General features: G+C 46.9%; 1 protein-coding gene across 1 annotated transcript in view; it reads right to left on the bottom strand.

The window, feature by feature from the left end:
• LOC146172816 (neprilysin-1-like) overlaps positions 1 to 6,098 on the bottom strand; it is a 36,503-nt gene extending 30,405 nt beyond the window's left edge. Inside the window, exons 1-3 of the mRNA XM_084584403.1 lie at positions 5,811 to 6,098; positions 3,649 to 3,821; positions 1,663 to 1,810 (exon numbers count right to left, since the gene is read on the bottom strand). Of these exons, the coding sequence (XP_084440529.1) occupies positions 1,663 to 1,810; positions 3,649 to 3,821; positions 5,811 to 6,098 (609 nt within the window). The remainder of the gene's footprint in view (positions 1 to 1,662; positions 1,811 to 3,648; positions 3,822 to 5,810) is intronic.
• Between the last annotated feature and the right edge of the window lie 5,802 nt (positions 6,099 to 11,900).

Genomic DNA, 11,900 nt, shown 5'->3' with positions numbered 1-11,900 from the left:
AAGAAATTCAAGGCATTGTCACTCGGATGACCATTTTATAGCCGGCTAAGAGGAACTTTAAATGGCTGTGTACAGTCATCATCATCATCACCAGCCTGACTATACCCACTGCAGGGCGATGGCACAGTGAACTAGAATATTCTAGTTCACTGTAGCGAAGGGCTCTCCCATATTTCTCCAATTAATCCGGTTCTGTGCTAGCTGCATCCACTTGGCCCCTGCGAACTTCTTAACCTCATCCGCCCACCTAACTTTCTGCCGCCCTCTGCTACGCTTTCCTTCCCTTGGAATCCAGTTTGTTACCCTAAGCGACCATCGGTTATCCTCTTTTCGCACTACATGTCCTGCCCATGTCCATTTCTTCTTCTTAATTTCCACTAGAATGTCGGTAACTAGAGTTATATCTCTGACCCACTCTGCACGCTTCCTAATGTTACCCCTATCATTTTTCGTTCCATAGCCCTCTGGGTTGTCCCCAACTTAAGTAGAACTCTCTTGGTTAGCCTCCACGTTTCAGCGCCATAGGTGAGTACAGGTAAGATGCAACTGTTATATACTTTCCTCTTTAGCGATACCGGTAAGCTGCTAGTCATAATCTGCGAGTGCTTGCCAAATGCGTTCCATCCCAATCTTATTCTTCTTGTTATTTCCTTTTCATGATCCGGATCTGCGGTTCCTCCTGTCTTAAGCAGACATATTCGCCTACTACTTCCAGTGCTTCGCTACCTAACGTAAACTGCCTAACCTAAAGGAAGTGCACCGTCTTATTTTGACAGTGGTCGGCTATAGAAATCGTTCACAATCTGAGACTCGTGTCACACGTGGTACATAGCATAAACGGAAGATGTCAAAGAAAGGCAAGAAGATAATAGTAATAATCGGCGTATATATATACCCATTCACTGAAGAAAAAAGAAATTACCGGCCAACTGTGACATCAAAGCTATCCTGAGCAGGTATAGCTAGATAGAGAGCGCATTATGCATGCAGGTATTACGAAGTCCTGCCAGGTTTCCAGGATGACTGTTAAGCGGGCAAGGGAGGAAAGGCGTCATAACTGCATCTCTATAATGCAGGCGTCCAGCATCCCGCGGTGAGCGGAAGTTTAAAGGGACGAAGGAGAATGGTTTGGTTTGGTTTGGTTTGTGGGGTTTAACGTCCCAAGGCAACTCAGGCTATGAGAGACGCCGTAGTGGAGGACTCCGGAAATTTCGACCACCTGGGGTTCTTTAACGTGCACTGACATCGCACAGCACACGGGCGCCTTGCTTTTCGCCTCCATCGAAAAGCTGCCGCCGAGGCCGGGATTCGATCCCGCGTCCTTGGGAACAGTAGTCGAGCGCCGTAACCACTGCACCACCCCGGCGGGGTGAAGGAGAATGAGACAGAAAGAAAACTAAAGCACGGACATGCCACGCCCGTATAAGGCATCCGGGGGGGGGGGGGGGGGTACATTTCAAAGCCATATAATTGCTTGTTTAGTACCCCCACCTGCGCTTGTGAGTACATCGGAAAGCATCATGCCCCTACGCACTGCAGACACCCCTGAATTATTCTAGTTCACTGTACCGGAATGGCTTCCGAGTAGAAACAAACAGCGACTTCTGTTATCCCTTTCTAAAACGAATGCGCGCTGTCCAGTGCGATAAACAAGCAACTCACTTTGTTGTGCATTGGTGGCCTCCGTGCCCACTGGAACTGTCCCCACTTGCCCAAAACCGAGCGCACCTCGACCAGGAAGTGTCGGAGTGCGTCCTCCCTGAGCGAAGGTCGCCTTGCGTCACCGCTGCACGCATACTCATGAAAGTCCCTGCATCAAGGATTGATAGGACCGAGGACACGCATCAGAAGTCAATCAACATTGGGCTGCTGATGGTCGACGATTTGCATGCTCTCTGGACGAGGTGCATCGCGCAATTCGGGATAAACTATACGAATGCACTGGCAACTGGAAGCGGAACAATCCCAACAGGCTTGCCTTGTAGTGGTTCCGCAACACCTTTATGTATAGTAGCTGCGCAGTCGAGGGCCAAAATTTTCAGCACGCGTTTACGAGGCAAAGCAACACGTGACTTCCGTATATAACGACGTCGAGGGGGCCACTATATTGGGGGCCACTATATTGGTGGCGTGCACGACAAAAACGGGAGAGTTTTCGATTCTGCTTATTGATCTATTTGGATGCACTGAAAAGGGTCACCTCAGACAGCTCAGGCGAACAGCTCAACAGCAACGAAGCGCATTATAAGCGTAGAGTATGCATGCCCATGTACTGCAGCATTCATGTAATTACGTCACCGCCTAGCGAGGATGATGGAATGCAGTTTTCTATGAAATATACAAGCTCTGTCTTACGTTTTGGTGGACAGTTCAACCGAGTTATGATAGAAGCTGCGAAAAAGGCAGCGAAAGAAAGACGGAAAAAAGGAAAACATAGCCATACTTTCGTCCACATGTATGAAGGTAGGTTATCTAGAGCGTTCCATGGGAGAGGTGCGCGGGATTGAAGCAAGGTAAAGGAGAGGAAGACGAGAAAGAAAACACGTTTTTTAACTGCCTTAATTTAGACGCTTACGGTTCCGATGGCAAGCCGTACCGCGGCTCTCCTCATTTCTGCGTTGGGAGCGCCAGCCACGTGACCTAGATGGGAGGAGAAGGCTAGGATAGTTGAGATGAGAGCGACGGGGAAAGACAAGAGTAGCTGTTCCATGCATGTAGGTGCAGAAGGAAGGGCCAGTTAGTAGAGTGGTACTGCTGCACAAGTTGCTATAGGTACAGCCTAGCACGGTTTAGGAGTGAAGTGAATTCTCCGGTATACGTGAGTCTATGAGATCGCGAGGGACGGATGCCACAGAGTACGCAATGTTGGCTGGTTGAGGTTGTGCACGTGTGTAGTGCAGCTTGATGGTCTTTATGACCACACTCCCTTGTGCATCATCAATCAGCTTGAGAATGGATTCATTGGCTCCCGTGGAGATACCTTGCGGATTAGCTTATGTGAATAAGATGAGATGTCAGGCCAATTTGCAGTGCGCCATCATTATAGTAGCACACAAGGACGGATCGCAGAGAAACAAGCGACCCACGTATGTCGTCGTGCTTCACTGTGTTATGTCATAGGCTGTAGGGGCTGCTGAGAAATAACGAGCTGATGTGTCTGCTCGTCAGGACGAGTGATTCTTATAAGACCAGTGATCCATGTACGGCTAAAAATCCGACGAATGGTGGCTGCATGGAGTTGACAATGCAAAAGTGTGTCGTCTAAGGCCGTAGGATGCTCTAACGGAGAGGTTTTTTCTTTCAGTGTCTCCCAGGGCTTGTTAGCGTGGGAGAAAACAGCCGCGATAGACTTATGGCCTTCCATAGCAGCTCAATCAAGTGAAGGCGAAGGCGTTATATTTGGAGCAAATCCACCCGTCTCTCCTCTTTGGATGGCCTTACTGACGCGTTACAGGAGCGTTAAGTGTGGGAACACTACATGATGCAGGATGCACACGTGTTGTTTACAATAACATAGTTAGGCGTGCTAGAAAGGGCAAAATATTTTCAGATTTCCCGTAGAAAAAAAAAAACGAACTGGGCACCTCAACATGAAATAAATGATCGTTGTCATCTACACATCTCCAAATGCTAAGCCGCAGTACATACCTGCATGGGTCCAGGCTCCAGGCCACGTTTCGACGTAGGTGTTTGCCTTCCTTAGTGCATTGGTCCGTCTGACAGGAGAAGATGAACGGCGCCCGCGGGATGGGTGCACCCGGGTACCGGCCTTCGCCCGGCTCGCCCAGCACCTCGCGGATGTACTGCCGCACGCGCCGGTGCTGCCATATGCCGAGGAGATGAGAATTACAGTGTGACCTCTATGCACGGTGGTCGTCGGCATTCATGGCCTGTTGGTGAGTTCGACCTCGTTCCTATATCTGCAGCTACAACATGAACTTGGTGGGGTATGCAATGAGGGGCCCAGATAGAGGGTCAGGCACTCTTAGGGTGAACACGCGAGACAGTGGTAGTGCCCTTCGGAGGCTATTGCGTCAGACACAGTCGAACATCCAAAAAGAACTTGGCGCAGGCGCATATGAACCTGGCAGTGCCGCCTCGCATTTCCTGCTGCTTCGCTTTGACGCGCCGCACGGTTGGGCACAGAGGTGTCCAGAAAAGAGCGCCCACGCGCTTGCATGTTCTCTCTTGAAATGGACTACTCTATACCTATCGTCCTCTTAGAGTGACGGAGTGAGCCCTAGGAGAGGAACGAGGTGGCGTAAAGAGGCAGACAGTTACACGTGGATAAGAGATAGGAGATCAACGGGAATTGTAGGACCGCAGCAGGGGTATACGAAAGGGAAGAAACACGGAGACAGGCGTGTACGAAACAGAAGAAACATAGATGGTCATCGGGGGAGGACCTCTTCCGGTACTGTGCCAAACCAGTTTTTGCCGCCATATTGCTAAGTGCAGCATTTCTGAGGCGAGAGCGCGAATGCCAACGTCATGTGGTTTTCGCCATAAAAGATTCCTTAGACACCTAGGCCTGAGCCTTTGCACAGCGCTACACTCGCAAAACGCAAACAAAGAACGCCAGCCACTCTATAAAAACGTTTTGGCCTAAACTACGGTTCAGTTTGTGAAGGTAAGTTTCACCTTGCCTCTCGTAATGTACAAAAATGAGTATTACGGGCTAAGTTGGCCAAAGAAGAAACTTGGCAGTGTGACACTACAAATCTGATCAACTTCCGCTCACATAGTCGACTACGAGCCGGGCACCAACTTTTGTCCGTACGTGCTTCCCCGATGAAAGCGGTCATGACACAACTCCCCGGATCCATAGATTTTCTTACTTATACCTAAAGTGAAAGCAGTGCCGCCATCTATGGGAGTTTGCTTGGAGCTTCCTGACTACCACTTCAGCCACCATGGGCGCCCAAAGCATCATGGCGCGGTGAGCTACCGTGTGGAGAAATACAACTTTTGACCAAAAATAATGCAAAAATAAACGTTGTTTTACAATTAAAAACGTCCCAACATTCAATATTGCGACTATCAATTGCAAACAACGAGCGAAAAAGCGTGTTAGTAAAAGTTGTCCAAAATAAGCGATGGCTTTCTCTCATATTTGCTTAGTTTTGAGCAGCACAAATACCAATATTTCGCCCCTAATCAGCACGGTTAAAAAAAAAAGGGGGGGGGGGGGGTTTGAAATTGAACAGAGTTGCTCAATTATTTTAGGAAGTTTTGTAGTGCCAGAAACCTTTTATTGCGTTCGTCTGCCTTTGCGCCTTCGCTACTAAGGCGTTCGCTTTTTACGTTCGTGCCTCGAGATGATGATAATGAGGAGCAGGAGGAGACACTTAAGTAACGCCGCTCTGTGTTCCCGACGAAATGCGACTGTCCCGCAGCAAGTAGCTCACCGGCCCATAATTATTAGCGCGCCTATGGTGGTTGAAGTGCAGTGTCCCCAGCTCTCCTTCTAGGTAAGAGTAAGAATCTGCCCCGGACCATTACCAACTGTGTGCGTTCCGTCGGCAGTTAGCTGTACAGGGTCGTACACTCTGGGTGAAGACAGGCGCGCGTTGCATCTCTCTTTGGAGAACCAATACGTCCGATCCAGCAAAGCATCGAGATGGAATTAACCATATAAAACACCATCTTCAGATTACTCTGAGCATGCGCACATTAGCTTCGGTGCGTGGTCATGACGGGCAAAACTGCACTTCACACAGAGCATTTGCCCATTCGCGTGTTCACCCGGAGAGTAAACGATCGTGATTGGAGAGGCCTGTTAAGTTATCTATGCACGTTCGCTATAGTACCTCCTCGATGCGGCTGTAAATGGTGCGCTGAGTGGCGTAGACAACTAGTATGGCCCCCACGACGCCCATGATCACGAGGCAGACGATCAGTGCTGCGCTCTTCTTTCGATCCAGCGCATGGAACAGGTCCCGCTGGAGAACCTGCGGGGAGGTTCTGTCATCGCCGCCACTCGCGACGCCTCTGTCATCGGCTGCCGTTCGTTGTGGTGGCGAGGCCTCACCCGAGGTCGTCCTCGAGGCGACCGCAGCTGGCGTCACGCGATTGACAACACCTTCCACTGAATTCATAGTATTCGAGAGTCCGGTGCTTTTCGTCTTCTTTGTCTTTTCTCTTTCAAGGGGGCGGAACGCGCTGTCCACGGCGCTCAAATTACGCACTTGGAAGTGAGCTCTGCTGCCTGAGAACGTACCTATTGTCAGTGGCAGCCCTTTCTCAGTCGGTCACGTGCCGGTGGGAGGGGAACCACACGTGGACGCCGGCCGCGCATGGAGCCGTTTGCTGCTTGCCAGGCACAGTGTCACTCATGACTATGCATGAGTAATTTGTGTGGCGTTTAATATAAAAGCTCTTGCTATGCCCGGGTATGGTTCCACAAGCAAGCCAAGAAAAAAGTTTTTCGTGGTAGCCGCCTGGGAATTAGCGAATTTGAGCCGCTACTTTTTCCACGATTATGTGCAGCATAGAGATAGACGGTAGATTGAGGTCAAAGAGAATGACGTCCCCCGCGATACTACTGTATCGTCGGGTTCAGTGTGTAGTATATCACTCACTCTGAAGTAAACCGCCGGGGTAGTAGCTAAGCCCTGATATTTTGTTGCCTGTCGCCACCGTAGCGAGTAGGAGGAGGGATTTTAAAGCGACAGCCTTTAAGGTGTACGCATGGCAGAAAATGTGGTGCCGGCATTACCGGTGTGTCAGGAAAATGAGGACTCATGCGGCCGTAGGGCCTCTTTAACATTATCGCGTGATACCCTTAAGATTACCTTAAATGTTTGCCATGTTTTTGTTTATCTTTTGTTCGTGCATTATTCTGCTGCCATCCCAATTAAGTAAGGTCTGATGTTCTGTCAATTAGTGCATAAAAATGTAAGCTATCTTATCGCCCTTATGGCCTTTGTGCACTTATATGTGTGCAAAGTAAGTGCAGGGGGAGGCTTTAGCTCGGCAGTTAAGAGTGGGACGCTACAGCGTTAATGGCTTCCATCTGCGACTGCCATTGTGAATCCTCGTCCGAGTACATTTGCAGGGTCGCCCACTTCTAGGTATAACATTGTCTCTGCTTTCAAGCATCCTTTAGTCCGATAAGGCCACGAAGTAAACCTAAGTAGCAGCCACATGAGGCGCCACCTTCGGGTCCCTCTGGCTTTGCATCGATTTGCTTCTAAATGCATCCGTGTTGGACGCAGTGTTGATTTGAAAGCAGTGACCGTGTTATAGTTGGAAGTAGATGACCCTGTACATGTGTTCTTCGCAACTCGCTCAATTACTAATCCCTTAATTTGTGCTTATATTATCTAACACATTCTCAACAGCATGCAGTCGTAAGTATTATGTGAGAGACCAATGGACACGTATATAAATGCCACTTTAATCAAGCCACACGTATTGTGCCTGCGTGTATCTCTCGAGACCCAATGTTCCCTGGTTCGATTTTCATCCCATCATCGCATCTCCACGGAGCAGCCTGAGCTGGAAGCTCCAGCTACTATGTCATGTGGTCTCGTGACGTCACACCGACATATGCACTGCTTTGTCACCTGCAGCCTACCAGCGGCCAGAGGCACACGCTGGTGACTCATGACGCCGACAACGCCGACGCCGGATTTTCCGGAAAACGAGGCCTTTAACGTTGCCGCGTTACACATTATAAGAAGGCATAGGCGTCAACCGTTCGATGCCTGGCAGCCTTGAAAAACCATCAGCATACTCACGTCGTCAGGTCTACCACCGTAATTTCTTCAGGTTGGGGCCTTCAACGTGGCCGCTTTAAACTCGGGAAAACATATACACTACAAGTAAGCAACAATTCTTGAACGGGAGAGAGCGGATTCTAAAATGAGATAATCTTACCAAGGCGCGGCAGGAAATGAGATCGGCAACTCATTATGGGAGACTCATAGGGAGGTTGTAGCTGACACAACACTAGGTATTTGGAAGACGTCAGAAGTTGTTTTCTTTCTATTTCGACTTTATTTGGCTGATGATAACATTAGTTATCCTGGTTTATGGGGTTTATACGTCACAAACGACTCAGGCCATGAGGAAAGCCATATGAAGGGTTCCGAAAATTTCGAGCACTGGCGATTCTTTAACGTGCACTCACATCGCACAGCACATAGGCGCCATGCTTTTCTCCTGCATTGAATAGCTGTAGTCTCGGCCGGGATTCGATCCTGCATCTTTGGGAACTGCGCCGCCGCTGCGGGGCTGATAACATCAACTGGAAGTGGTCTATATCTTTTATATCTTTATATAATCCCTCATTCTAGTATGTTTGGAAGAGTATTGAACTAGGGTGAAAGGGGGGGGGGGGGCTCTGTTCGCATGCCGAGCCTGCGTTCAGTGCTCAGTGTTCAGTGCTCTTTCATACTGTATAGCCATCTTCTCGCTCTCATTCTAATAAGTTACGCAACCTTCTATAAAACAGAATATTTATACACTTTCGTCACGACTTGCTAATACGGCAAGTTAACCAGGGCGCACTACCAGTTTCTTTTATTTTTTACGTGGATCACGGGAGCCTATAGTACTCCGCCATTTAATCCAAATCTCACGCACTCCTTTCCTCTTATAGGCTTCACGAGGGTAAGTCAGGAGGGAAAAAACTAAACTACAGGACAGCGCTTAGTCCGGTTTAACAGTGGAAAGGGCGAAAGCCACTTTCCAGCACAGTTTTCACTAACGTCATTGTCATTCCTACCATTATCCTGAGTCACTGTAGCTAATGATAATTACGATCGGTTTCTCACTTGGAAGTCTTCTCATGCAATAATAATAATAATAATAATAATAATAATAATAATAATAATAATAATAATAATAATAATAATAATAATAATAATAATAATAATAATAATAATAATAATAATAATAATAATAATAATGGCTGGGGATCAGTGGAATAGTGGTTAGCTTCGCAGTGGAGACGATTGTTTTGCTTAGCTATCAGTTCGTGCGAATATTTGTTGCCGTCAGTTCCGCAGAGCATAAGCCTAGAAAGACTTTGGCCTTAATAAAGAGTCGATATTGGTCGCCGATAAATGATGCTTTTCCTGGTGGAAAAATTCGACATACTCAGGAGGTCCACCAGATACAAATAACGGCTTTGCGCTTAGAACGGAACTAGCTGAATGTATGGTGCACGGCGCCCATTTAGAGTGGGCAATCATGTATATGGTTAGAAAATGTGCTTCTACTGTAGGGACTTTATTCTTACAAATGCAGCGGTCTTCTCCGTTAACTCTTGTCGGTTTTGGGCTGGAAGAGAACATGGCACGAGTATACTCTTCTCCCCGCATCCCCTCCGGTAAGGGGTAGGGTAGAGGGAGGCGGGAGGTTTCAATGGTGAGGGCTTCACGCGCAGTTACGGAATCGCTAGAAAATGCATAAAATATTGCCTACGTTCTGTGAATGAAATGGGGAATTGGAGAAAAAAATGCTATTGTATGATAACTGTCACGATTCTAAATGTTGTGTATGGGAAAGCGTACATCCTGGCTGCAATGTCTGGTCGTAGAACACTTAATAGGGAGAGCAAGCTTCCGGACAAATTCCGCACGGCACGAGTGCTTGAGGGGGCATTTCAATAAACCGTCAGCATATAAATGACAGCTATCATTAGGAAGGTGTTAAGTATGGGTAGTATTCAAACACTATGCAAAAAGCGGGAACTCTCACAACTGTTGCTTAGTTCTAAATTCATTATTATTCTTTCTTTCTTCGTGGTACTTCTTGTCTTTTTGTTTCTGTTTTGACGGGGGCTTTTTTGCTAACTGAAGCCTGTACAGCCACAAGGCTTGAAAAGCTACATCTGACAATGCCGCATCAATATTTCATAGGGATTGCCATAAAATGGTTAGTCGCTAGGAGGGAGCCTGTGCACTTGCATGTGAGGCCATAATTTTATTTTAAAATTCGCAAATTTTAAGCTCGACAACAGCTTTTACAATTACAACGTTTCAAAAGATACTCAGATGGTGCCCAATCATAAGTACCATGAAGATTTAATATTCTATGAGGGTTCATATGAGCGACTTTCCAGCTTTCATATATACATACAGGAAAAAGGGAGGCTCGTTATGAGATGAATACGAAGGCAGCATAGAGTCACCGACACTAAGGAAAGTATAGGGAATTATTTTGGAGTGTTAGACAAGGTGGCATAATAACGTAATCAATTTATGCCGGAACGATCATTCATAAAAAGCACAAAAAAAAAAAAAACCAACAACCTCACGCCATTCATGTGACCTGATCACGCGACCACCAAATTTAGTGTCCGGTAATCTACGTTTTTGTTTTGCACCATAAATTGTTAGACAAATAAGTCGCTGACGTATAAGCAAGCAATAGCGAAAATTTACGGCCAGAGGTTCGTAAAATAGGTCTTGATGAGCCTCTTTTTCTCTCCTCCGCTCACCTCATGCAGAGGATGCTTATTTGATAAGGCATCTTGCATGATGCTCGACAAGACGCCAGTGCAATGGATGCGCCAGATTTCGATGTACTAACTTGGTGTTACAAACAAACAAAAAAAGCCGCCCTCTCAAGTTCTTCAATTCGGAAGCATTTGGGGTTCAGTCGCTGTGTTGCCGGAACAGAAAATGCTTTTGCCAAAACCGTGTGTAGGAAATCCTGTTGGAGAGGTGGTGCGGAATAATTCGTAGGGTGGTTATTAGTTCTAAAAAAATTAAGAACCGAGGCTTCAAGAACATCGGTGACCTCCGTGACCTCCAAAAGAGATATCGTTGTGTTTTCAACGGGCAGCATGCATAATCAGTATCTGGACAGAGATCAGCGATCAGATTCATATTCCAGCGACATTTTACATTACAGATGGCGAAAAAAGTGCGTTTCATAATTTGTAAATGTATGTATGTATATTTTATTAAGGAGCCGGCAAACGACGGGTGAAAGCGTCCTGACGCTGGCCAAGCGTAGACCCGAGGTTATGCCCTATTCTGCACTACCTCATTTGGCCCGTTTGTGGTGGGTTGTGAGGCTTGTGCTTTTCGAACGCACCCCGGACCTGCTGGAAAAAGTGACGCTTTTTATTGAAATAAATTCAGTATGAAGCCAAAGTACCCATTTTTATTCATTCCCGCTGTCGGATTGCGAAATAAGCTTAATTACATTCGTCACGACTCGATTTTTCCCACCAGGTTTTCAAAAAAAAAGCATGCATTGCGTATTAGAGAGCTTTATTTGACCGAAATGCATCTATGTTTTATTCAAGCATTGAACCATTGATATCACAGAGGAAAGAGAGTGAGAACAAGCAATTCAATGACAGGACAATAAAATAGTGCTAAAAGGTTAGAGCTAATTAACATTATTATTGCAGCAGAATGTTATATTGGGCTTGTGCGGTCCGTAGGAAAACCAGAGCGCAAAACGGAGACGTCGGACGAAGAAAGAGAAGTTCACAATTAAGTATATGCCTCACCATTGATGAATTCCGAAGAAACCAGCGTAAGTCGCCCGACAATGCGATGCACATCGGGCAAACATAAGAGAGAGTGAACCTAAATTAGGTATGATATTTCAGTAAAACGGCAAGTTAAGCGAGTTGGTACATATACAAAAAGCAGCCCAACAACGGAGACAAGAGAGAAGACAGCGCTGTTCCCGTCTTCTCTCTTGTCTCTGTTGCTTCGCTGTTTTTTGTTTAACTAGTTGTAGTATAGAATATCTCGTTTAAAATTACACTCCGCGTAACTGTATGAGGGATGCTGTCCGGATTAATTTCACCTGGGGTTGCTTCAAGTGCACACTACACGGACACCTTGCGTTTTGTTTCCGTTGACACGAGGTCGTCGCGGCCGGGATCGAAACCGTGTTCTCGAAATCAGCAGTCAAGCGCCATAGTC

Source organism: Amblyomma maculatum, chromosome 11 (assembly GCF_055883805.1).
Source record: "Amblyomma maculatum isolate TAMU_Amacu chromosome 11, ASM5588380v1, whole genome shotgun sequence".
Classification (NCBI taxonomy): domain Eukaryota; kingdom Metazoa; phylum Arthropoda; class Arachnida; order Ixodida; family Ixodidae; genus Amblyomma; species Amblyomma maculatum.
This window is presented reverse-complemented; position numbering and strand designations above follow the sequence as displayed.